Raw genomic sequence first — 27,977 nt, 5'->3', positions numbered from 1 at the left:
GGAGCTCTTCACCAGCCTTACCTGGATATACTAGAGGCTGAACCTTCAACCACCTACATTTAATTTCATTTGCCTCCATGCAGGCAGGAAAAAGTCAACATCAAAGTTTCTTTTTTAAAAAAAGTTTTTATTTATACTTTTCTAGTTTATGCATTTCATTAGTTTTACAATCAATTTAAGATTTCAAAGTTTGACTTCCTTCCCCCTCTTTCTGCGGTTCCTTAATTATTATTTTTTTAATATCTTCTGCATATCCAAATTCATTTAATTATCTACTTTAAATATATTCTCTTGTGAAACTGCAGGTTATTGCAATAATCCTGCCAATGTTTTTATCTGTTTGTAATTTATCTGTAAATATTCAATAAACCATTTCCATACTTTTATAAAAAGTTTGTTATCTCGATTTCTTATTCTTCCAGTAAGTTTTGCCATACTCCGTAAGTTTTTGTATCCATCAATACCAGAGTTCCAGGACACATTCCAGGGAAAGCATTCATGGAGGGAGTGGCCTACAGAAAGCAGGTGTGACTGGGAAGAATTCAAAAGACCAGGGCCTGAGGTTCACCACACCTGTAGTTCAGGAAGACCCTCAGGAGCAGCTGTTTGGGAGGGGCCAAAGTGGCTGTTTCAGGAACAGAGGAGTGGGAAAGCCCCATTGTGGAAGCCCTGCTCTTGACTCCAGCTGCTGCATCTCCCCTGGCTACTATACAATGTTTCTTTCTTGCTGGTCCTCTTGATAAGTTCGAGAGGAATCCAGCTTTTCCCCCTGTTTAAGTGCTATTGTGTTACCCCTTCATCAAAACACTGAGCTGTGTAATTACCTTCTGAGACATGAGTCACCTTGGCTCTGAGCGCCCAGAGCTGCTTCCCTCTATAAAAGGGGCTGCAGGGTCCCTCTACCTGCTCTTCTCAAGCCACCCGTTGCACATTTAGGAAGAAATGGAGCTCTGTTGGATGCTGTGCCCACTTTGGTTTCTCGTGCTTTCGTTGACGTATTCAGCTGCCGCCCCTGCTCTTTTTGCACTGCCGCGGACAGCCGGTTGGAAGGACTTCTACCTGGCCCAGGTTGGTGGTGCTTTGCACATCTTAATGGCTTGGGGAGTGATGCTAAGTCCCTTCTAGCACAGCAAGGCTTTGCAGAGCAGCAGCCAGGGTGGAAGATGTTGGGGTACACAGGCAAACCACTGCATTAGCCTAGATCTGGTGCAGCAGTTAGTCCAGCTCATGGACCACACTCCTGGAGAGCATCTCCTCGTGAGGAAAGGTTGCAATGTCAGATGCTTTTTTGTTTAGAGAAAAGGCAAGTAGAATCATAGTAGAGTTGGAAGGGACCCTGAGGAGTATTTTCTCCAACTTACTGCAATGCAGGAATATGCAGCTGTCCCATGCGGGGATGGAACCTGCAGCCTTGCCGTGATCAGCACCACACTCTAACCAGCTGAGCTATTCCAGGAGGAGTAGAAATGCTAGGAATGGTGGGATTTTTATTTTCTGCACTACACTGAGTGGAATATCGCCCCTCACTTTTTATGCGTGGGTGGAGAAAGGTGTCCCCATTCCCCCAATGTCATGGAATTCATGGGCACCCAGTGAAACTGAACGCCAAAGATTTGGCACAGACAGACAACGGTCCTTCTTCACAAAGCACAGTTATACTATGGCTGGGGGGTGGGGAGTCCCATCGTGCAAGCAGAAGTCGATTCATTTGTGCATTGAGTTAGTTGAATACTGCCCAAAGTTGGTGTTGCTTTCCTTTTGACCTGAGGCGGAGAAGCCAAAATATGGACTTTCCTTCTCAGGAGCCAAAACATCTCAGCCCTGCCCTGCCTTTCATAAGTATGGATATCAAAGGGAAAAGAAAAAAAGGAGGGATAAAATATCTTCCTTACCCCTTTCTCTCTCTCTCTCTCTCTGCCTGTAGGAATACCTGGACAAATATTACACACCGAAAGGAGAACATCACGTTGGAGAAATGACCAGCGGTAGCAATTCCATGACCAGGAAGGTCCAGCAGATGCAGGCGTTCTTTGGCTTGCATGTCACAGGGAAACTGGACTACAGCACCATGGGAGTCATGAAGAGGCCTCGGTGTGGCGTCCCTGACGTAGCAAACTATCGCCTTTTCCCAGGGGAACCGAAGTGGAAAAAGAGCACATTGACATACAGGTAACAGGCTGACATCAAGTGTACAGTGGACGCTCGGGTTGCGAATGTGATCCGTGCACACTTGATCTGCGCACGCACGAGTCACAATTTGGTGCTTCTGTGCATGCGCAAAGCACGATTTAGCGCTTCTGCGCATGCACGAGCGCCGAAACCTGGAAGTAACCTATTCTAGTACTTCTGGGTTTGGCGCAGTGCGCAACCCAAAAACATGCAACCTGAAGCGTCTGTAACCTGAGGTATGGCTGTACTTGAAATGTTTTAGATTGTCCCCTCTCCCCAGGAGTTTTCTTCTCGTTGTCTGGCAATCTGCAGAAGATGCAGCAATGGCCACCAACTTGGTCGGCTTTGAAAGACGATGGTGATTATGTAGTGTGTAGCATATTTCATTAGGGTGTACACCCAGGGCCTTTTTTTGTTGGTTGGTTTGTTTCAACAAAGGAAGAAGGGAGGGGGGAAATGACATGGAAAAACGAATAAGGAAGAGGTAAAGAGGCAAAAGGCTAATGAAACAACCACAACAAGTGGTCAAGAAGCCAAAATAGGAGATTTATTTCCTGCAGAGGCAGGGCAGAATGGGAGGGTCAAGGGCAGGATAGCTCCACCTTTGGGTTCTTCCTGGCATATCCAATTTATGTGCGATCGCCAATGCACGGGTCCTTTGGGACCTGGAAGAAGGCAAAACTGGGGCGAGATGGGGCAGGGCACGCTCCACTGACACACGTGTCGGCCGCAAACCAAATCCCTGCACTAAATGCTTGTCACCTGTGTACACCATTCATTTTCTACTGGCAAAATTATGCAACTGACTCTGGGCTTATCTTATCAGAATTCGCCTTGTGGGTTGCCTGTTTGTGCTTTTTGAGGGGTATGAACTACATGACACTATCCAGGTGGCATGTCAGTTTACCTGCAACTAAAACCCACATTTTGCCTGCTAGCAATGCAAAAAGGTTTTCTAAAACAATTACATTCATGCATTTGGCATATTGCGGTTTTTGGATTACATTGGGTTTGTCTGCTTCCAGACCCTGCCTCCTCGTTGGTGCCCATAACCACGTCATGCAGTCCTCTCTCACACACACCCTCCCGCCTTGTTTCTTTTTCACTGTTGCTGCAGTTCTTTTCTGGGTGCACATTCCTCTCCTTTCTGGGTGTATTTACCTGAGAGTAAGTTCCTTTGCACTGAATAGGGCTCACGTCTGAGTAGGAGTGCCTGAGATTGTGCTGTGAGTTGTGTTAGTCAATAAAGAACACAGGCTGGATTTTCCTTTATTTACCGGGTGGCAGCTGTTGTGAGACACACATCTCCCCCACCCCCAGAAATAAAAATGATATACTATTCCCCTATTAATGTAAAAAGGTAAAGGGACCCCTGACCATTAGGTCCAGTCATGACCGACTCTGGGGTTGTGGCACTCATCTCACTTTATTGGCCAAGGGAGCGGGCGTACAGCTTCCGGGTCATGTGGCCAGCATGACTAAGCCACTTCTGGTGAACCAGAGCAGCGCACTGAAATGCTGTTTACCTTCCCACTGAAGCGTTACCTATTTATCTACTTGCACTTTGACGTGCTTTCAAACTGCTAAGTTGGCAGGAGCAGGGACTGAGCAACAGGAGCTCACCCCGTTGCGGGGATTCGAACCGCCGACCTTCTGATCAGGAAGTCCTAGGCTCTGTGGTTTAACCCACAGCACCACCCGCGTCCCCCTATTAATGTACTCGGAGCAAATATTGAGCTGATAGCAGGGTGAGATAGCAATTCTGACTGCTGAAACACATTGTTAGGGAGTTGCAGGGATGAAAGTCAGAGCATAGTAGCAATCTAACAATGCCTCAAAAATATGTGGTGATGGGGAGAGAGAGACGCAAACAGAGTGCGTGTGTTTTCCTTATTTTATCTGGAAACACAGATAGAAGGCTGTTTCAACAGTGCTGATGGACTGCTTATGAAGGGTCCATGGTTGGGTTTTTAAAAACCATCAACATGACTCTTGATCTGGAATAGAAATTGGCAGAATGTCTAAGGTAAAAAGGTAAAGGACCCCTGGACAGATAAGTCCAGTCAAAGGCAACTATGAGGTGCGGTGCTCATCTTGCTTTTCAGGCCAAGGGAGCCAGCGTTTGTCCACAGACAGCTTTCCCAGTCATGTGGCCAGCATGATGAACTGCTTCTGGTGCAACAGGACACCGTGATGAGTGCCAGAGCACACAGAAATGCTGTTTACCTTCCCGCCGCTGTGGTACCTATTTATCTTCCAGCACTGGTGTGCTTTCCAACTGCTAGGCTGGGAGGAGCTGGGACAAAGCAATGGGAGCTCACCCTGTAGATTGGATTTGAACTGCTGACCATCTGATCAGCAAGCCCAAGAGCCTCACTGGTTTAGACCACAGCGCCACCCGCGTCTCCTAAATGTGGGTAGTCCTAGTGCAATGCAATATGAAAACAGTGAACAACCAGCCTTGGTATGGAACCATGGAGGGCTGCAATCAAGAAAACAGATTTAGAAAATGTGGATTTTCAACAGCGGTGCAAAAGAGTCATCAGTCATGTTTGGAATGAGATAGAGGGCTGACCACAAAGTTACTCTTGGGTCCCTTTTCTTATTAATGACAATGGCCCCACCTGAAGGATGCAACATGTCCTCACCATCAGCCAACTCAAGTATGGATCCTGCATAGACCTTCCTTGAGCTCCATGCCCTACCTAACATCCTTGGAAGCAGCTCGCAGTACTAGGGAGCCAAATTGTATGGTGGGAGACCACTCTATAGAATGTAGCTGGTACATGGGGACGGACAACTTATTTATCAAGTGTTTATCCTGATTTGCTCACACAAAGTTTCTGCAGCAGTTAGACTATGTCCAGTCTTTACAGAGCATTCATTCTGATTGCTATATGGAGTTGTTACATGACAAAGATGGAGGTTTGGGGGTTGCATTGTATTCTCAACAAATGTTCTTAAACAGCAATGAATTGAAAATACACCCAAGCACCACAGACCTTGGTTTTCTGCTAACATTTTACATGGAAAGTGCCCTTTATCATAGCTGTTTTATGGGAGTGCTCATCTACCTTTCCAAATATTGCTATCAGACTAGGAAATTTAGTTTGGCTCACATTTTGCATTATAATTCACACTTCCCAAAACAATACACCAGCCGTAACCCAGCTATTCATCAAAAATCACACTTCTCCAAATTTTGTTCTCCAAACCAAAAATGCATATATCTGGATAAAGTGTGCATTTAAGTGCAGCATGCAAAAATGAATTACTTTAGGAGGAAATGTGTGTATTAGGCAAAATTGCATAAAATCCTGGTGAATTTTCATGAGATTTTTAAAAAAATGCAAACTAGTGCAGAAATGTGAGTTAAATTAGAAACTTAAATTGCAGGTTCCTCCGTTCCCAGTTCAAATTATTACTCTTTCTTTACTGTATGTGTTGGATTTCCCCTTATCTTGATAACCTGGCTTTACCATTCCCATCATTCAGGAGCAGCTAGGGGGCAGTAGGAGGTCCACTGTGGACCTAGGCCGCCAGCAGCCACATTGCAGCTGGCAAACCAGGAAGGGGTGAGGTAGGGCTGTGGTCAGACCAGGGTGGTTCAGGCACACTGGCAGGAGCACCAGGTTGGCTATGCCGGTACACCTGAACAACCCCATCACCACTGCCACCCAGTCTCACCTTACTCGCAATCCCAGTTCACAGCAACAGGTGAGAGGGGGACAGTCTACTGCATCACTCTTCCCCTCTGGCTCCTGCCATCGTTGCATATCTGCATCCTGAAATATGTCATTTCCCTCCTCAGAGTAACAAAATATACATCAAGCCTGAGTCATGCAGATGTTGACAAGGCCGTGGAGATGGGGTTGAAAGCCTGGAGCGCTGCTGCCCCTCTGAATTTTGTAAAGGCCACCTCGGGAGAAGCGGATATCATGATATCGTTCCAAAGCGGAGGTAACTGTTATCGCTAAATTCTGCGACACTAACTGCTCAACCTTTGCGCTATTGTGAAGAGATTAAGCTGGGCAAAATAATAAGGCGATTTATTTATGCTGGTTTAGATGCACGGAACCGTCCCTGGGAAAGTGGCAAGTGTGAAAAATGGCTAGAGGGTGAAAGGGCAGCTGTAACAAAAAGGGGACATTTCTAAATATTTTTAAAAGCTGGGCTCTGCCCTGAAAATGTTCATGGCCAAACACATTGCACAGTTCTGCATTAGAGTGCTTCAGGAAGGCTGCCACAGAGCTCATATGGAAGTGCTGTTTGTGTGACACGGAAGTGCTTCCATGGGGTATGCCTGTGTACAAACTCCCGAATTCCTGTAGCGGTGCTACTCCCACCCCCCTCCCAGTCTTCACTCAGTGTTAGAGCCAGAGTTCAGCTCTTAGCAGCAGCAGCAGTCACAACAACAGCAGCGTATCCATAGAGCATTATCAACGTAAGCTGCATTTTGTAAGTAAAGGGAGAAGAACCTGCCCCGAGGAGCTTACAATCCAAAATTTGACATTAGGGAGAGAATTGAGGCAGGGAGTAGTGAAAGAGAGAAAGAAGTACAACAGGAATGATGTGGGTGTATACTGTACGGCTGACCTTGATTTGGTTGCTGTTGACCTGAGATTTTAACAAGGGAATATTTGAAAGAAGTGTAACCAGTGTGCCGTGGCATCCTGGGGTGCCTTGAACGATACAGCGGGCAGCACTGGCCTCTGTCCCTCTTTCCTTCCCTCCCTCCTCCGATGCCCTCTCGTGTCTCTGCCTCCCAAAGGCTTGCAAAGCTGTTTGTTGCTGCAGCCCTGGCTACAAGCTCCTCAGGTGAATGGTGCCTCTGGGGCTGGCCAAGGGATGCTGGTTGCCAGGAGCTGAGGTGGCCTCAGAGGAAGGAAGCAAGCAGGTGGGGGAGTCCAGCCACCCAGACCTCCAGCCCTTGCTGTTGGGAATGGACTGACAAGACTCAGGCCCCTGTGGGGCAGTGTGAAGAGGCACCTCTCTTTGGTGTAGGGGGGCAGCTCAGAGACTAGGGGTGGCAGCTGCAGCTGCTCAGAGGACTCCCAAGGAGAGGGGAGAGGAGGCTGAGGGAACACCCTATAAGAGAGGGTGTTCAAAAAAGGGTGTTCAAAAAAGGGTGAGAGGCTGCCAGCTCTGCAGGCAAGGGGTGACATCACTGGGCTCCTGAGCCCCACAGGGGTGCCGCAGAAAGAATGTAGATTGTCAAGGGAGCCATGGATTCAAAAAGGTTGAAAACCTCTCAGTGGCGTAGCATGGGTTGTCAGCACCCGGGGCAAGGCAAGTAATTTGCGCCCCCTAACCCATGCATTTGCGCCCCCTAACCCATGGATTTGCACCCCCTAACCTGTGGATTTGCCCTAACCCCAGATGTTGCGCCCGGTGCAGCCGGCACCCCCTGCACCCCCCACGCTACGCCACTGAAACCTCTGCATTAGGAGCATCAAAGCCTTGCATGTACTGTATATGAAAAATGACCATTTCAGGCATAATGGCTTATAGGAGATCTTGGTCTTTGTACCCAGACACTGGCAGATTTGGAAGGGATTTTGCAATATGTGACAGATTCCATTGAAATGCTCTTGTTTGTGGGAGCCGCTGAGACCACAACGGAACGCATTGTGCAACTTATGTCTCTCTGATCTAACCATTACACCACCTGCCATGATTGCAAAGTCACATAATGTTCCTTGTACTCTGTGTTAGATCATGGGGACTCCTACCCATTTGACGGCCCGCGGGGGACTCTAGCCCACGCTTTCGCACCTGGGGAAGGACTGGGCGGAGACACCCATTTCGACAACGCGGAGAAGTGGACGATGGGAATGAATGGTAGGTACAAAGCCACACAATGGCCTGAAAGCACCCAAAAGAAGCAATTTGTCCCCAGCTAATCAAGTATGGCAGAATGCACAGACAAGTGAATATGTATCAGAGAGAAACTCACCATTGCTTATATGAAATATATTGTTTTGTATCATGTAGGGTTTAATCTATTCACTGTCGCGGCTCATGAATTTGGCCATGCCTTGGGCCTTGCCCATTCGGCCGACCCATCAGCTCTGATGTATCCAACATATAGATACCAACATCCATATGGCTTCCATCTCCCGAAAGATGACGTGAAAGGGATCCAGGCCCTTTACGGTAATAATTTAGATGCTTGCTTTTATTTATTTCAAGAGTTCTTTCTCCAGATCGAACTAGAGGGCAGCGTACAGTATAAACAGCAATCTAAAAACAACAGAGAATAAAATCATATGTCAGTTACAAAAGCAGCAGCACTGAGGCGAAACTCCAACCTTTGCTTAAAAATCCAGCCACCGAGAGTGAGACGGGGCAGCGCAAACTTCTTGGCAATAATAATAATAATAATAATAATAATAATAATAATAATAATAATAATTTATTTATACACCGCCCATCTGGCTGGGCTTCCCCAACCACTCTGGGCGGCTTTCAACAAAATATTAAAATACAGTATTGCATCAAAAATTAAAAGCTTCCCTAAATAGGGCTGCCTTCAGATGTCTTCTAAAAGTCTGGTAGTTGCTGTTCTCTTTGACATCTGGTGGGAGGGTGTTCCACAGGGCAGGTGCCACTACCAAGAAGGCCCTCTGCCTGGTTCCCTGTAACTTTGCTTCTCACAGTGAAGGAACTGCCAGGAGGCCCTCAGCGCTGGACCTCAGTGTCCGGGTAGAACGGTGGGGGTGGAGATGCTCCTTCAGATATACTGGACCGAGGCCATGGCAATGCTGCCACTTGTCAGGACTAGGATGGAGCAGAGCGATGGTGAGGGCCAAATAAGTAAGCAGTGGGAATGCTCACCTTCCCCTCCCCTTGCTGCCACCCCATGCCCCACCCCATTCCAGGAAGCAGCAGGACCACCCCAAATTTGCTCACCTTTCCAAGGTCAGGCCATGTTGTGGGACGGCACCTCCTCCCAGCTGTATCTGGCAAGGGTGCAATTGTTTTGGAGTTTTCCCTGGTTGTCATGATTCCCTAGAGCAGGCATGGCCAAACTTGGCCCTCCAGATGTTTTGGGACTACAACTCCCATCGTCCCTAGCTAACAGGACCAGTGGTCAGGGATGATGGGAACTGTAGTCCCAAAACATCTGGAGGGTCAAGTTTGGCCATGCCTGCCCTAGAGGGACCTCACACCAGCTGGGAAGCCAGAATGTAGCCTGCCCACAAATGGGCCAATTGCAGGCAGGCTGCTAGGCTGGCTCTGCCCTAGGGGCAGGCCCAGCCGAGCCAACAGGCTTCTCTTGGGTCCACTCCTCAGGTATAAATTCCCACCAGACTCAGCCCTTGGCATCAGAACCAGGAGGACAGCACAGCAGCAGCGGCCAACCTCGTGAATTACAAGTCTTCCCATAATTATTTAAACCCCTTAGGTGCCTTCTTCCTGTGTTCATTTCCAGCCTGCAACTAGTCCTTGTCGGCTACGATTTATTGAATATTTTCTACCAACATAACCATATGCAATGGGCCTCATAGGAAGACATACAATGAATACACTTCCAACACTTAATTGCACAACTCGTAATAGCTTTCAGCTAAATGTACAGAATTATCTCCACTTTAAGACAGTGTTGGGTTAATCTGGGATGACCTATTCTTACAAACAAGTTATAATTTGATGTTATGGTCGGCATATGTGAACTGGCCCTCTGCCATGCAATGTTTCATAAAATTCTCAGCCTGACTATTCAAATATCACGATCCACCAGAAGTTCCAGAATGCAGTTTTTTGAATTGTTACAGATATGGAGTTAGTGAATGTCAGAAACTAGTAAAATGGTAGAATTTAGATAATACTGGAGTACTGAAGGGAAGATTCTAAAAACAAAAATACAGGCTAAGCTTCCTTTCCAGATCAGGGATAGAGGCCTTAACATGACAAAAGATGTTGATATTGATTAAAGAGGAATCCTTGGGTCTGTGCCAATAGAAGTTGCCAAACAAAATATTCTGTGTGAAACAAAATTGCTCTTTTGTATCCCAAAAAGCAAAAAAGGAGAATAGTTGGCAAAGGCCTACGTTAAACATACTGCAGAAAATATAAAAATGAGGTGGAGGGTAGAATCAATGGGTTGTATTCAGTCATGTTTTACTCAGGATACACCCATTGAAATGAATGGACATAACTAACCTAGGTTCATCAATTGCATTGGGTCTACTCTGAGCAAACTTTAGTTGAATGCAACCCAATATATTGGATGGGGTAAAATGGGACTCACTCAGGATACATGGCCACAGGGAAGTCAATATATGTACTAAGTGCGGTTTTAACTTGGTTTGTGTGTCGTATTCTAGGGTCACGGCTATCTGGATCCAAAGTACCACAAGTGCCGCATCCGCCTCTTCCCAAACCACCAACTCCAGCTGATCCAGACCACTGTGACGCCACGTTTTCGTTTGACGCTGTTACGATGCTAGGGAAAGAACTTCTTTTCTTCAAGGATAGGTGAGATTCCCACTTGATCCAACCTGCGAGAGGCTATATCAGTACTTGTGTTTTCCAAGCCTTTTTGGGATTGTTGCTTTTCTAAAGAAGCTCCCAACTCTGCTATCCAAATATGGCAATTGAGTTCAAAGCCCCTCCTTTGCAAAGAAAAATGAAATAATCCCTTGATTGCAGGACTAGACATCAGACTTCCCATACCCCAACCTGTATAATAAGAGACCAATAAGACTGGGTTTTGGGTCAAAACAGGCCACAACTTTATTGAATACTGATGAAAGAGGTTTGGCTTGGGCATGGAGCAATCTAAATACTTCTGGCCCGCCTCCAGAAGTGAAGCATGGCCAATCCAGGTGGGGGTTCCTAAGACTTACATCCAATAGGGTGACCCCCGTCATCTGGGGGAGTGCCTTCAGCCCTGGCCCCCCTGGGCACGCAGACATGGCCACTCCCTCTGGATCCCATTAACGGGATACCCCAGCATTTGGAGGGGCAGGTGGAGATTACAACCTCCCCTCCATCCAAAACAATGGATTGCCCCAATCCCCAACCAGTTGTGACGATTGCTATGAAGTAGGCAAAACCACCAGGTCAGTGCCAATTAGCCGTGTGGGCAAATTCCTACCCGGCCCCTTGAAGGACGGCGACCACCGTAGCTACAGCAAAGTCATTGACTATCAGCTTAAACTGAGGGTAGGTGGGTGGCAGGAACAAACAGATTGAGCCCAAGGTGCTGGCTGCTTAAATGAAAAAGGGGCGGATCTGAGGGAAGCCCACCGTCGGCTCCATCTGCACTGCCCCCAGCATAGCCCAAGCCCCAGCCTGCTGCCCCATTTGTCAAAGTAGGGGGCAGGCTAGGATTTGGTTCCTGATAGACTGAGAGGGTTCATGCCCCCTCCACCTATCAGGAAAGGCACAGCAGTTTGAATTCCCATGTTGGGGCCCCAGTGAAGCCTCCTCCGTCCCACAATGCCAACACATGCAAAAGGGGTGAGCGGCCTTGTTGTTGAAACTACATAGCTTCATAGTGCCCTAAAATACATACCTGGAGTTGTTTCGATTAATGTCTGCAGGAGACTTTATGGATATTTAAGTTATAATTAGAAAAATCTTAATAATTATTCATAAAGGAAACAGTTTATAAGAAGTAAATAAGGAGGCCAGATACAGGATAAAGGAAGTCTTTTATTTCCTTGTTTGTATTATTGTATGTTATTCTCACTGTATGTTATGTTCATGTTTAATGAGGGTGGATTGTGTATTGGGGGGGGGCTTCCTGTTGTCAAAAGGACTAGTCTCTTCTCCCACATTTGTTAGCTCAAGCCTAGGAGCAGGGATGGATGAAATGTTTCAGTTTCTAACAGCAAAAAAAAGCTATCTACTCCCCTCAGATCTCTCGCTTAAATATCAACAAGAGGAGACTGAGAGGAGATATGGTAGCCATCTTCAAATATCTAAAGGGCTGTCACATGAGGAAGGAGCAAGCTTGCTTTCTCCTGCTCCTTAAGGTACTGGTTACAATAAAGGAGATTCTGACTATACATCAGGAAGAACTTTCTAAAAGTAAAAACTGTTCAACAGTGGAACAGACTTCCTTTAAAGATGGTGGATTCTCCTTCATTTGAGGATTTTAGCAGAGGTTGGGTGGCCATCTCTCAGGTATGATCTAGTTGAGATTCCTGCATTGCAGGGGGTTGAACTAGATGGGCCTTCCAACTCTATGATTCTATGAGTAGGACATAATCTGCTCTTGCCCCCTTGATTTGTCTGGCAAACAGCCTGAAAGCAAAAGCATTGTCCATGCTACTAGCTGCATGTCTCGTTCTGGTTGACAAGCCAGTGAATTCTGACACTTAAAAGCATCTTGAGATGCAAACATTTTCTGTTCAGTTTGTTTTTTCTTCCTTCTTCTCCCCCTGAATAGGCTCTTCTGGAGAAGGCAGGCTCAGCTGACGTCAAGTGTACAGCCACTTTCCATCACAAGCTCTTTCCCTCAGCTCATGTCGAACGTGGACGCTGCCTACGAAGTAGCTGACAGAGGAGTTGCTTATTTTTTCAAGGGTGAGTGACTCTTGAAAGCTGTTGCACTTTGGCTCCAGAATATTAAGTATACCAAGGATTATTGTGCATCATTTCCATATTGACAACACTTAAAGGGACCCCTGACCATTAAGTCCAGTCGTGGCCGACTCTGGGGTTGCGGCGCTCATCTCGCTTTATTGGCCGAGGGAACTGGCGTACAGCTTCCGGGTCATGTGGCCAGCATGACTAAGCCGCTTCTGGCGAACCAGAGCAGCGCACGGAAACGCCGTTTACCTTCCCGCCAGAGCAGTACCTATTTATCTACTTGCACTTTGACGTGCTTTTGAACTGCTGGGTTGGCAGGAGCAGGGACCGAGCAACGGGAGCTCACCCTGCCACAGGGATTTGAACCGCTGACCTTCTGATTGGCAAGTCCTAGGCTCTGTGGTTTAACCCACAGCGCTTACTAAGGTTCTTTTTCATCCTGAAAACAGCATTGTGAGAAATATCATTATTGTTGGGTGATTAAGCCACTCAGAAATTGCCATGTCTAGCTGGGAGCAGCATTCAGCTTAGCAGGCTGCATGGTGCAGCAGGGAGTAGCCAACAGGGTGCCGTACAGATGTTGTTGGACTACAACTTCTATCCTCCATGAACACTGGCCGTGCTAGTTGGGGCTGTCAGGAACTTGAGCCCCACAACATCTGGAAGGGGGTAGCATGATGTATAACTGTAGCACCCTGCTTGTGGTTAACGCTTAGCTGGAATGAAATATTCAACGCAGCAACAGAGAAATTAAAATAATAATTTATTTGTCAGACAAATAAATGAGAGGCACAGTGGTATATGGTTACCAAGCTCTGGCCTGGCCTCCTGCCATTATGGCCAGCACTTATATTCCCTTAATCCAGCCCCCTTTGCTCCTCCTTGGGCTGCATCTGTCCAACCAGCCTGGTTGGATTTCCTATTGGCTGATTGCTATAACTAATCACAAAAATACACTCATTTCCTATTGCCTTTTATGGGAGACAAAGAGCTATATTTCCTTCCATTTATAATTGACAAACAAGTATTAATATATCTTTACATGTGTCTCAACAAGGAATCTTAATTACCAGCTCACCTCCTGCCCTCCTTGCCCTACTGCCTTCTAAAACAAATGGTTAATCTTAAATTTTTATCTTAAACATATGTCAAGGATCTTGAGTTTCACATCAACATTGAAAGATCTACTTCATATGAAGGTTTCCAAACAAATGTCTGACAACCATATATATCAGAACTGCTCGGATGGCGTCTCATTCCCGGCAGGGGGGCTGACTTAAATACAACTCTTACAACTATATGAAATAAGAATTTAGCATTTCTTAAATCCTTTGCATAATTACATTTAAACCAATATATTTCATACATTATCATAGGTAACCTTTTAAAAGAATAAAGCTTCTCAAAGTTGAAAGGAAGGAACTCAGTAAAAAACAGGTTTTAAAAGAAACCTCTTCAGTTCACCCCCCCTTTTCACCCTCCTTTCCAGCCTCAAAATAAAATAGGAAAAAGCTTCTTCTTCCCCAGCCAAGCCAGTTGCCTTTCCCAACATGTGCTCTTGACCTTTTGTCCTGTGGCTCAAGTTTAAGAGAGGCCCCTGGTATCATTTTACTGTTTACTAACTCTTAATTATGTTGGGTCCGTAACCTTGCTCTTTAACCTGTAATTCCAGCTTTTACGACTTTGAGAATTGTTTTCTGCTATAAATCAAGGGGCCCCCTTGTCTAGGAGGAAAACATTGCCAGTGTTTTCTTAAGCAGCTGGTCTGCCTGGCATGAAACTTTTGAAAATCTAAGCCCTCTTTAATATACAAGTCCTGATCAAACATTAATAAAATGCAGGCTTATGCCTGATGCCTCATTCCCCCCTTTCAAGCTCAAGGACCTTGCTTCACACCAAGGTCCTTGATAGCTTGATCTTATGCCACATTCCTGAGGTAAGGCTCTGTATAGGGCCATGATATGAGGTAAAGTTTCATTTGAAACCATCTTGCTAATTGTACTTCTAAAACATGAAATGATACATGGCATCATACATAAAACCATTACCACTACTGTCAAGAAAAACAAGCAAGACAATAGTATCCCTTTGAGTCCTGTGACATTAGGTAACCAATTGGTGAGCCATCCCATATCCCATCCTTTTGTACTGGGACATGTGCTATATTCTCCATCTTTGTAGCCAACACACGGATTGCCTCACCATTATCAGAAATGTTAAAGCAACAGGCATTCCCTGTCAAGTTCAAGACTCCACATAGGCCTCCCTGCCTGGCAAGTACATAATCCATTCCCATTTTCAGCTGCAAAATGGGGCTCTACTTTCATCCAACTGTTGTGCAATAAGTCTCAAACTCTGGGCCGTTGCATTGGTTACAAGTTCCACTACTGCTTGTAATTGAATTATTCTGTTTAGATTATAAATAGGATCCCGTGCCCCTTGTATGAGCTCACCAGGATTCCAGGAGGCAGGATCATAATAAGCTATAATGCGCTCTGGTGGCCAATCATCAGTACCGCTCCAACTTTGGGTACTTCCTCCTGCTATACGAGAAATATCAGCATTTCTTTGTGTTCGCTTAGCTGAACTAGTGGGCAAAAATCCACATTGGTGGTAATACCCATCCCAGGAAACAAGTCCCACTCCATTTGGAAGGGAGTTTCTTGTATGCCCATTCTCCACATATCCACCACAACCATCGGGTCTGAGGTTTTTGGTACGTGGAGTACAGAAGGCGAAAATATCAAAAGAGGCAGAGAGTTCACAGTGCAGTATGTTAGATTGCCTTTTTCTGTCACAGTTGTGTTCCATACCACTTTCCATGCATGAATAAAAGGAGGTGCACAGGGCAAGGTATTCCGAGTTCGATAGGTAGTACCGTGTGCCCAGGTATGACTATTCTTAAAATAATCCCAAGTATAGTGACAATGAGAAGAGCCTATCATGATAGAATCAGCTGCATCTGATGATTTATGTACACAGAATTCCCCTTGTACAGGTATAACTCGTAATGGTTTAGTTGAGTTCCATCCGGGGAAATTCTGTATTTCTGTTTGGTGTGGCATTTCGCTTACCATACCAATGGCATCTAATGGTATCGGTAATAAGGGCATACCTCCCTCTGAATCATCTGGCCCAAGAGAGCAAACAAGGCAATTGGTCCTATTTGCAACATTGGCTACCATTTCAGCTAAACCTACCCACATATTGTGGTCATAGCTGAATCCATATTTAGCAAATTTGGTCAGATTCAAGGACCCTTCCCCTTCCCAAGGGATCAGGATTAATAATAAAATCATGTTGATGTCTAGCATATGCATTCCTTCCACAAAAGATTACCTTATTGTGATAGCATAAAACTATTAGTCCCAATATAATTCCCCCAGTGACAGAAATGGGGAACCACCAAGACCAAAACATATATCCCAAGGATCCCCAATGTGTAATATCTCTGATAATTGTTCCACAAGGGGGCAGTCAATCAATTGTATAAGAGAATCTTCCCGCTCACAGTCGCTGGTTCAGACGCTCCTCAAGCTTCAGGCGTGCGCAGGTCAGCCAGCTTCCAGATTGTGGCTGCAGCAGGCCGGTCGTCTAATGTTGCCCGTGACCTAGCCCGTTCCCCGTAGGGCTAGATACAGGGGTTTTTGGAGAGAGTTAGTTTTAAAGGATTAGAGGGGTCACCTTTGCACGTCCAACTGCCTTCGGACTTCTTCAAACGGGAGTGATGAATCCAGGGGGTCACCTCAGCTACCTTCACCGCTGTTGGAGTAGAGAGCAAGACGGTGTAAGGTCCACGCCACTTAGGTGCAAGTGGATCACGTTTCCACTCTTTCACCCATATGCTATGCCAGCCTGGAGCTGATGAATCTGCTCAGCAATGCTGCACGGCGTGTGCTTGAGGGCCCACCTGTTAAGATAAAAAAACAAACAAACACGGGAGAGAGACAAAAACACGGGAGAGAGATTGCACTTGTCCCTGTGTCACATGGTCTCCTATTTGTTTGAGGTCAGTTGGAATATCCTGAACAAAGGAGGGCGGCCTCCCATACAGGAGCTCAAAAGGTGACAACTTAAGTCTTTTTGTGGGTGCACACCGAACACGAAACAGTGTTATGGGTAACACATCTACCCTCCTGAAACTTTAGACATATTAGTGGGCTTCTGGCATGCCCTGCAGATACCTTGCACAAGCGTCTGGCGGTAGGTGGTAAGCCTGGCCAGGTGAATCGCATTGTTTGGATCCCAATTAGGATCTTCCAAGGGAAAGTTGTCCTGGAGATGACGGTCAATATTATAAATATTTCCCACTCTGGCCTGCTCACGCAAATATATCTGTGCCTTTTCAATTACGTCTCTCCTTTCCTCAGTGGTGAACAGAGTATTCAGAAGCTGGCGACAATCTGTCCAAGTAGGACTATGAGTATTTACTATTGAGGTCACCAAGTCCATCATAGCCTGAGGTTTTTCTGCGAAAGATGGGGCGTTTTCCAATTCATCAGACTGTAGTTGTGAATGGAATACATTGCAGGGTCGAAGTTCGAGGTGGCCGTGGTCCAGGTTGCCCATTAACCAGCACAGGCTCCTCAAGTGCATCAAATACTCTTCTGAGAGGGGCTACTACGTGACCTTTTTCTTCACTTTGCTCTAGGGGCCTCAAATCATAGGGGATGGTATTTGTCCCAAGGCGTTCTTTTGGCAGCTCTATACGCCTAGCTGTATTGCTTGCTGACCGATTAAGGTCTCCCTGTAACTTCTGTAATAATTCTCTAGGACTTGGATGTACAGGGGTTTGGGGTAGGCAATCAGTTGTTCCACTAAAAGAGACTGTAGATGGAGTTCTACTGGGACTCACAGATGGAATAACCACTTCTGCTTGGGCTTCATTATAGGACTCCAATGCCTCCTGAAGATATTTATCATAATCTATCAAGGAGTCAAGTTCTGTGTCTCTACCCCCATTATTCGTTCCACTTTCTTGCCTTGGGGTTACAACTGGTGGAGGGTTTGAATTAGGCCAGCCAGGAATCTATATATGAAAATTGTTCTGGGCACCCTCCAGTTTCTTTGGTGATGTTAGACCAAAGTTTGCTTACTAAATTTATATCAAAGGTTCCTTGAGATGGCCATTCAGTATTTTGTTTTGGCCATTCTAGTTCACATAACGTTCTCAAGCGCCCTGGCGTCATTTTGACTCCATATGCCCCTGAGAAGGCTTTCTTAAAATTATTTAACATACATTCAAGAGGTGTATTTCCCCCCTTTGAACCCCCAACTCCCATTGTATGGCCCTGTGAAGTATCCACTCAGTCACTCACACACACACCTTACTGGGAAACGAAGTAGTACTCACTCCACACTTAGGTCAGTTACACATTGTACTTTCTCACACATGCAATGTGCTAGATACTTCAACCACACTCTACCTCCCAATCTTCCCTTTTGCCCTACACCAGATCACCATCTGATGTACCCAGCCACCTAGCGTACTCAGTTCCCCTTTACTGAGACGCAGAAGTTTGATCAGGACTTCTCTTCCTCCCAATTAATTGGAGGGCCAAAACCCTTTAGTGCACTTACCCTTAGCTGGTTCCGTTTCCCCCCGGTCCGTCGCCGTCGGTGGGCAGGGTATCAGACAGACGAGACTGCTGCGTTCCCCTGGAAAAATTTTTTCCATTGCGCGCTGGGTAGGCAGTGTGGTCCTCTGTCTTGTACCCCGTCCAGTAAGGCGAAGGGGCTGCGTTCCAGCAGACCACTGATCCGAGTCGCAGGCACCATAAAATGTAGCACCCTGCTTGTGGTTAACGCTTAGCTGGAATGAAATATTCAACGCAGCAACAGAGAAATTAAAATAATAATTTATTTGTCAGACAAATAAATGAGAGGCACAGTGGTATATGGTTACCAAGCTCTGGCCTGGCCTCCTGCCATTATGGCCAGCACTTATATTCCCTTAATCCAGCCCCCTTTGCTCCTCCTTGGGCTGCATCTGTCCAACCAGCCTGGTTGGATTTCCTATTGGCTGATTGCTATAACTAATCACAAAAATACACTCATTTCCTATTGCCTTTTATGGGAGACAAAGAGCTATATTTCCTTCCATTTATAATTGACAAACAAGTATTAATATATCTTTACATGTGTCTCAACAAGGAATCTTAATTACCAGCTCACCTCCTGCCCTCCTTGCCCTACTGCCTTCTAAAACAAATGGTTAATCTTAAATTTTTATCTTAAACATATGTCAAGGATCTTGAGTTTCACATCAACATTGAAAGATCTACTTCATATGAAGGTTTCCAAACAAATGTCTGACAACCATATATATCAGAACTGCTCGGATGGCGTCTCATTCCCGGCAGGGGGGCTGACTTAAATACAACTCTTACAACTATATGAAATAAGAATTTAGCATTTCTTAAATCCTTTGCATAATTACATTTAAACCAATATATTTCATACATTATCATAGGTAACCTTTTAAAAGAATAAAGCTTCTCAAAGTTGAAAGGAAGGAACTCAGTAAAAAACAGGTTTTAAAAGAAACCTCTTCAGTTCACCCCCCCTTTTCACCCTCCTTTCCAGCCTCAAAATAAAATAGGAAAAAGCTTCTTCTTCCCCAGCCAAGCCAGTTGCCTTTCCCAACATGTGCTCTTGACCTTTTGTCCTGTGGCTCAAGTTTAAGAGAGGCCCCTGGTATCATTTTACTGTTTACTAACTCTTAATTATGTTGGGTCCGTAACCTTGCTCTTTAACCTGTAATTCCAGCTTTTACGACTTTGAGAATTGTTTTCTGCTATAAATCAAGGGGCCCCCTTGTCTAGGAGGAAAACATTGCCAGTGTTTTCTTAAGCAGCTGGTCTGCCTGGCATGAAACTTTTGAAAATCTAAGCCCTCTTTAATATACAAGTCCTGATCAAACATTAATAAAATGCAGGCTTATGCCTGATGCCTCATAACCTTTACACAACACCATTCTGAGAAGAGGGCTCTAGAAAAATAATGGAGGTCACCACCTCAGGACGCCATTTTGATTTCCCCAAGCCTCCTCAGAATGTGGTCAGCAATGGGAAAGGAATGAAGCTTTCAGCAGTGCTCTTCCCCAAGCAAATTTACAGGGTTTCTATTGGTTGTGGTTGATTTTCTCCACTTCCAATGAGTGAACTCAATGGGTTCTTCTTTTCATGGAATTAGGCACAAATCCAAACTCACTTTGTAGAATACTCTTCGCATTGACATCAGACATGTGTCAGCAGTTTTGGTCTTTCAACACATATTAAAGCCCTTAATAATAATATAAAATATTCCCAAGCATTCCTGAGTTAGCAACCTAGCCACATTTCAATCATATACTAGTTGTCCTGTTGTTCTAATTCACCTATGGGGAACCACAGGCCTAATTCAAACTCCCCACAAGGCCAGTTCAGCCAAACCACAACTACCTGACATCATACAGAAGGGGGTTTGCAGGCTCCACAAATCAGCAAAGACCTGTGTCGTCGTTATTATTATTATTATTATTATTATTATTATTATTATTATTATTATTATTATTATTTTGCTGGTGTTGTTTTTATAATATTGCTGACATTGCTGGTTTTTGTATTCTACCATACACTGCTTTGAAATTTTTGTAGTTATGTGGTCTATAATTACTGTACACAAGTAAATAAATCAAAGGTTAGATGTCGGGAGATTCAAGCTACAAATGTCCTCGAAGCAAATATACCGTTGTGTTGTTGTTGTTGTTGTTGTTCTTGCTGTTGTTGATTCCTGTTTGCCAGGCCCCCATTACTGGACAACTCGTGGGTTCCAAATGCAGGGCTCTCCGCGAGCCATCGCAGACTTTGGATTTCCTAGGAATGTGCTACAAATAGATGCAGCTGTCTACCTGAGGGATGAAAAGAAGACGCTCTTCTTTGTAGGAGATGACTATTACAGGTTCATTTGTTATTGCTTCTTAATACAAACATTTTTTGGGGGGGGGATCCCTTGTGAAACCAGACATCATCCTTTGGTGCTGAAAAGGAGAAAGGGGAAAGAGGACATGCTTTCCTTTCTTGTAATATTTGAACCTGGAGTCACCTAGTTAAGGTGATTGGTTCAGAACCAATGAAGTGTAAGCTCTGGCGGGTTCTTTTCAGTTGCCCCTCGGCAAAACAGGTCTATTGCATGGAGGAGAATGCAATTGTAAGCATCCTTTCTTCAAAAAAGAGAGCAGGAGGGAGAAATGCTCAGGAAGTTTATCTTTTGCATGCCCATTCCATGCCCTGGGGCTGTATTTTTAACAAGTTTACAGCTATGCTAGTCACCTTAAATTGTGTGTGAGTGTGTTTCGCTGCAGCTGAACAGACATTCAGATTGCAATCTTATACTCCTCTAGGAACAAGCCCCTCAGTGTGGCTTAGTTCTGAGTGGAAATACAGATTTCCATACCTTGATCAGGATGGAACTATGGCTTCCCCTTTTCTAGCATTACTTATTACATTATCCAGACAACCTGTTGCCGTCCCCAATCCACACTTCTCAGTGGATAATTTGCAAGGGTTGGGGCTTCCGTTTAAGTATTAAACCTTAATACCAAATAGTATGGGAAACAGCCTTACTAGAAAAATTAACCAATAAACTGAAACTGACACGGGGACAAATAGAAGAAGACGCCTTCACCCCAGTATGGCTCCCCTTTATCACATAGACAGCCCAACAAGACAATGACAAAAATCCACCAACAGCATATGGCTAACCTGATCCAAAACACACCCACACACCCCTCACACATGAAAACAAAGCTCACCACAGCCAGTCACAAACAAACAACCACACCCTGGGGCAACCCCAACCTCTCTCACCACCAAAGGAACACAAGTGAATAGCACAGAACCTGCACAAGCAACGCTGACACAAAACCCCACATATATTAAGTATAATAGAAACATCCCCCCCCCTTTCCCCTTCTTCTTCCTAATGTCTCAACAAATGAAACTGATCTGTAGAAAAAAGTTACTTGGAGAAAAAAGAGAGAGAGAGAGAGAGACATTGCACATACTTTTGTAAACTAAGAAAATCTTTAACAAAAATACATTTAAAAAAACTATTAAACCTTTGATTAGGTAAAATTCACAAAGCACACTTTTTAATGTGCACAGGAGAGAGAGAGAGGGGGGGGAGGGAGAGAGAGAGAGACTGACTAGTGGAAGAACCAAACATGCACAAATTCCCGATTAACCCTAGACATTTTTAAAAAAAAATCCAAGGGCAGGTGGAATCAAAGGTGGGTTACCACTGTTCTGCTGAAGACTAACAAGATGGAATGTGAGAAATCTGCCCCTTGCCTAGAACAAAGAGAAGTAATTTTTTGCATAATGCACAGTTCTCTACCACAAGATACAGTGATGCCCATTGACACAGATGCTTCTGTCAGCAGCTATTAGTCACGTTACCTAATGGAACTTCCATATACAAGACGCAGTATAGCTCTGTATATACCAGGCAACAGAAGGTAGGTATCACTACCTCCATGTTCTGTTTATGAAGACCCAAAGCTATCTGGCTCACTGCTGTTAAAAACAGAATGGCAGGCTTGGGCTTGTTTGTTTGTTTACTAGATTTATTCCATGCCCCTCTACAAAGAAATATTAACTGTGTGCTAAGATGGACCTTAGTCTATTTCGACAAACTAAGTGATCAGGCAATGATAAGCCTCAAGTCACAACTAAGCAGCAAAGTACAATGGTACCTCGCAAGACGAATGCCTCGCAAGACGGAAAACTCGCAAGACGAAAGGGTTTTTTGTTTTTTGAGCTGCTTCGCAAGACGATTTTCCCTATGGGCTTGCTTCGCAAGACGGAAACGTCTTGCAAGTTTGTTTCCTTTTTCTTAACACCGTTAATACAGTTGCGACTTGACTTCGAGGAGCAACTCATAGAACGTGGTGTGGTAGCCTTTTTGGAGGTTTTTGAAGACTTTGGTGATTTTTGAAGCTTTTCCAAAACTTTCCCGACACCGTGCTTCACAAGACGAAAAAAATCACAAGACGACAAAACTCGCGGAATGAATTAATTTCGTCTTGCAAGGCACCACTGTAGATGAGACCTGGCTAGGCAGTTCTTTCATGCAATCAAAAGCACTTTTGACTCAAAGCTTGCTGTCCCATTGCAATCATTACAGCGAAACTGCTTTTCCAAGAACGTCTTGCATATGGTATAAAAATAAACCTTCTAAAGCATGGGTCAAAACCTATTTATATCTTGATAGACAAGAGCAACAGGTTTGAATTTCTCCTTTTATGGCATTCCTTTCTCTCAACAGCTATGACGAAGCCAAAAGAAAAATGGAGAAGGATTTCCCAAAGAGCATTGAGGACGAGTTCTCGGGAATCAGCGGCAGGATTGATGCAGCAGTAGAAGTAAATGGTAAGTAGTTACTCCATCATGATGCATCATCAATACAGGGTAGCTAATGTTGCACTGCAGACTGGGCGACAGCTTACATTATGCCTGGGCAATGGCCAAGGTGGCTTGGGCTGATGGGAACTGGAGTCCAACAGCAAAGGGTACAACATTGGCTGCCCCATCTTAGACAAAAGCAGGGCTTCCTGGCAAAGGCATCATTGCCACTTACCAGGACGCAGTGGGGTAGGACAGAGGTACCATCCCTGTAGGTGGCAGGGAGGCATGCCAACTGCTCCTAGGAGTGTCAGACACATGGCCTTGGTGTCCCAGAGGCCACAGCCCACCCATCACATAGATGGCTGAACTATCATTTAGACTAAGAACCAAGACACCCTTAGCCTACTAATGCATCACTGACTCGTCCATCTTACTTTCCCTACAATTCCTTCTCAGGCCCAGTTAAAATGTGACATTGGGGGGCAAGGTTTGGCCGTGTAATAATTCCATATGGTTTATATAATTTCAATACACCTACACATTTGGTGTGGGTGCAGGATCAATACACCCATGATCTGTGATCCTGGACAGCAGGGTCTTCTTCTGCCTATATAAATGTTTGCAAGGGATAAGTACATTTGCACCAAACTCTTATAAAACAAAGTGCTTTTACCTCATATTTAAATCAAGCCACAGAGGACAGATTTTGCAAGCATTTGCAAAGTAAAGGAGAGCAGAACTGAACACAGTAAAGTGCAGTAATACAAGCCCACTGGAGACACAGTCTTTCCTTTACCGCTCAATAAGACAGAGTGGGTTTGGGGGAGGAGAGGAATCAACGCATTTGAATGGTGAGTTGGAAATTTTCAGTGAAAAATATAGGTAAAGGGACCCCTAAACATTAGGTCCAGTCGTAACCAACTCTGGGGTTGTGGCACTCATCTCGCTTTATTGGCCGAGGGAGCCAGCGTACAGCTTCCGGGTCATGTGGCCAGCATGACTAAGCCGCTTCTGGCAAACCAGAGCAGCGCACGGAAACGCCGTTTACCTTCCCACCGGAGCGGTACCTATTGATCTACTTGCACTTTGAGGTGCTTTTGAACTGCTAGGTTGGCAGGAGCAGGGACCGAGCAATGGGAGCTCACCCCGCCATGGGGATTTGAACCGCCAACCTTCTGATCGGCAAGTCTTAGGTTCTGTGGTTTAACCCACAGCGCCACCCGCATGAAAAATATATAACACCCCAATTTTGCATGTGTTCAAAGCACACACGAATGTGCACGTGTGGGCCATTTTCGGATCCAGAAGAGAGTGGGGCGGGCTTTTGCGCATTCTGCCGATGCATGTGATGACCCCGAATGCAATCCCTGAGCAAATCAGGGGTTGCGTATACCTAGATGCATATCATGTGGGGGATTTGGTACTCTATCCCCGGAATAAGAAATGCAATCACTCGTGCAACTTTAAGATCAATAAAGCCTAAGCCTAAGGCTAAGACTCTGAAGAGCTGCTTCCCTCAAAGGCAAAAAGAATTCAGATTTGAAATAAGTTATTAAGTGCTGTGTACGCAATGCAGTAGTGCTACTGAGGCCAGTTTAGGGTGCACAATCTCCCATCAAAGCCTTCAGAATTGATGTCATCTCAAGCGGCTTTCCTCAGGGAACCCGTGAAAAGTTCTCTGGAGAGCATCTGAAATCCGGTCTTTTCAGTGGTGGCACCAAAAAGCTGTGGAACCCCCATCCTCTTGGAGGCTTGTCAAGCCACACCTCTACAGTTTTGCATAGTTTGTGACACACTTTTGGCATGAACATTTCCTTGCTGCTGTTGTGTTACCTTGATGGATGTTCTTACGTAATTTTCTTTTAAAGGTCGATTTTATCATTGCCTCTCCTTTTTTGTTATTGTACACTGCTTGGTTATTTTTTTATGGTAAACGTGTACATCAGCTGATTAAACAAAGAAAAGAAGGAACTTTGTGAGTGGGGATAGAGAGGTCGTATTTCACAACTGTGCCAAGAAGTCTATAGTATTGTTTGGTTCCTCGAATATTAAGCCCCCTGATTAGTAGTTCCTACTTTTGTTTCCTTTCCTTTTTAGGTCACATTTACTTCTTCTCAGGCCCCAAAGCCTATAAATACGACAAGGAAAAGGAAGATGTGGTTAATATTGTGAAATCCAGCTCCTGGGTGGGCTGCTGAACTGAAGTGGGAAGTGGATTATCACAGTGAGCTAGAAGATAACTGGAAACTTTGGAGCCTGTCAAGCAAAATCACATTCTGTGGATTTGATTCCAGAAGCACAATGGCAAAAGGATGTGCCGTTATTGCTCAAGCCCAGAAAAAAAAGAAGAGGGGGAACGCATCAAAATAAATGACACAATAGCATTTCAAGATAGCTTGGGGAAATCCCAAGGGGGAAAATTCCATGTACTCATCTTTTAAAAGTCTGGTATCTTCAGGGATAGAAAGGAAAGATGAACCCCAATGCTCTGCTGACACTTCTACCCAACAATGTTTCCTCAGAACAACGGTCGCATTATGCCAGGGGATAGGGATAGGGGATGATCGCCACCACTGAGGGGGTGCCATTTCAATCCCATAATGCCCCTGGAACCACACTAAGCACCACACAGCATCACTGAAAGTGTGCGATGATGTGTTGAAGTGCAAATGATAGCAACTGGTTGTGTGTTTCAGTCAAGGATTACTGTTAGCCGCTCTGAACCCGGCTTTGGCTGGGGAGGGCGGGATATAAATAAAATTTTATTATTATTATTAAGGATGGGAGAGAAGTTCCATTCAGGCCCCCTCTACACCATATATTTAACGCATTATTGTGCCACTTTAAACTATCATGGCTTCCCCCCAAAGAATCCTGGGAATTGTATGGGTGCTGAGAGCTGTGAGAAGGTCCCTTTCCCTATACAGTATGGTTCTACAATTCTCAGAATGGTTGTAAAATGCCCCTTCTTGGATTTTTTTGCTCTGTGAGGGGAACTCCAAACAACTTTCACACACCACAATCTGCAGGGAAGCTGTGGTTGTTTGAAGCTGTACGATAATACTTTAAATGCAGAGTGCAGATGGCACCTCAGTTAATATTTAAAGACAGATTTGCCTAAGTCATGCTTTCTGAAACAATACACAAACCGGTAACAAAAGCCATCCTTGGAACATTGCCCTTCTCCTCCCAAGAAATGTATACAATAATACAAAAGTGTGCAATGAAATGCATATGTAAGGCTGGAATGTCCCTCTAAAGTTTTGGAATGCAGTGAGGGGGCTTTTTATTTGCCTTGAAAATGAGGAAGAAAAATGTCTAGGGCAAACGAGATGGGAGAGCAAACCAAATTGTTACCCAGAGGAATGGATGCAAAACAATTCACGAGGGAAAGTATAGATTAACGACTTGCCTAATCCTTGGATTTTTATGTTGTGAACCGGCCTGTGATCTTCGGATGAAGGGTGGTATGCAAATTAATAAATAATAAATAATATATTGATGAAAACAACATATAGAAATGTATTATATTGGGGAAACTGCTTTGCAAAAATGTGTATACATATTAGGCAAAATTGCATAGAAAAGTGCATTAAAATGCTGGAGAGTTTTCATGATGAAATAAATTTGCATAAAACTGACGAGAAAATGTGGGAAACTGGGCTTAGGATTGGGGGGGGGGGGAATGAGAAATGGTCAGAGTCACCCATCCCAAGTCACAGCTGCTGCTTGCACCAGAAGTAACAAAAATGAAAGCCTGCTGCCACCCCATACGTCATCTCGGGAAAATAATCTCCCCACTTCCTCCTGCAAAAAGAAAATCAGCACATGACCCACATTCACTGCTTGCAAATGGGGGCGACATGTCTGTGGTGGCCATTTTCACCCCACTCTAGTTTCAGATCACAGGTGAGTATTCATTCAAGAAGAAGAAGAAGAAGAAGAAGAAGAAGAAGAAGAAGAAGAAGAAGAAGAAGAAGAAGAAGAATTTGGATTTGATATCCCTCTTTATCACTACCCGAAGGAGTCTCAAAGCGGCTAACCATCTCCTTTCCCTTCCTCCCCCACAACAAACACTCTGTGAGGTGAGTGGGGCTGAGAGACTTCAGAGAAGTGTGACTGGCCCAAGGTCACCCAGCAGCTGCATGCGGAGGAGCGGGGAAGCGAACCCGGTTCACCAGACTACGAGTCCACCGCTCTTAACCACTACACCACACCTGAGGCCAGGTTGCACTCTACACCAGAGTAGAGAACTTATTGTATTGAGTCTAAGGGTGGCATTCGCTCCTGGGCAACCTTTCAGTGGCAGGCGGACATTAGTGGTGATTTTTGTACCCAGTGCTTTTTTTCCCCCTAGAAAAACAAGTCTTGGTATTCACCAACAAGTGGGGGGGGGGGGGCAGGCATGGCCTGACATCATAGAAAGGAAGCATTTCTCCATGCTTTCCAGTTTATTATAGCGGGGAAAGTAACCTAACACAATATGTACTGAGAATCACAGTGATGATGGCAAACATGCTCACTGTCTCTGCAGTGATTGCAACCTCAATTACTGTGTTATTTTTTAAGCTGCAGGGATGGCGGAAGTTGAGCAATCCTGATAAAGAACCCAAACACTTGAGGAGGGGAAACCGCAACACTACATTGGATAGTCTTGCCCAAGCCACAGAGATGTACAAATTTCCCCTGCCTGCAGCTCTCTAAACCGTACCAATGTTTAGGCACAGCAGCCCCGGTCCTAGGCATATTTACTCAGAAGCAAGAACACTGAATTCAATGGGGCTCACTCAGTGGCGGCTGGGGCCCATTGAGAATGGTAGGGCAAAATGCAGGAAGTCCAAACAGTAGGTGGGTGGAACTGAGAATATACGGATG

General features: G+C 45.1%; 1 protein-coding gene across 1 annotated transcript; it reads left to right on the top strand.

Moving 5' to 3' along the window:
- Positions 1-942: 942 nt before the first annotated feature.
- LOC114595453 (matrix metalloproteinase-20) lies at positions 943-26,619 on the top strand. Its single transcript, XM_077926782.1, has 10 exons — positions 943-1,068; positions 1,925-2,169; positions 5,981-6,129; positions 7,885-8,010; positions 8,164-8,325; positions 10,500-10,650; positions 12,572-12,708; positions 20,499-20,655; positions 23,023-23,126; positions 25,200-26,619. The coding sequence occupies exons 1-10, from the start codon at positions 943-945 to the stop codon at positions 25,298-25,300; spliced, it is 1,458 nt and encodes a 485-aa protein (XP_077782908.1). The 3' UTR covers positions 25,301-26,619.
- Positions 26,620-27,977: the final 1,358 nt, after the last annotated feature.

Source organism: Podarcis muralis, chromosome 4 (assembly GCF_964188315.1).
Source record: "Podarcis muralis chromosome 4, rPodMur119.hap1.1, whole genome shotgun sequence".
Lineage (NCBI taxonomy): Eukaryota > Metazoa > Chordata > Lepidosauria > Squamata > Lacertidae > Podarcis > Podarcis muralis.
Note: the sequence above shows the minus strand (reverse complement) of the source record. Positions and strands in the feature narration are given on the sequence as shown.

What these genes read in the sequence shown, in the direction of transcription:
- LOC114595453 (XM_077926782.1), top strand. Translation starts at nt 943, where the DNA reads ATGGAGCTCTGTTGGATGCTGTGCCCACTTTGGTTTCTCGTGCTTTCG. An exon ending in AGGACTTCTACCTGGCCCAG is followed by an intron (nt 1,069 to 1,924) that starts GTTGGTGGTGCT and finishes CTCTGCCTGTAG; the next exon opens with GAATACCTGGACAAATATTA. An exon ending in CTTCTTTTCTTCAAGGATAG is followed by an intron (nt 10,651 to 12,571) that starts GTGAGATTCCCA and finishes CCCCCTGAATAG; the next exon opens with GCTCTTCTGGAGAAGGCAGG.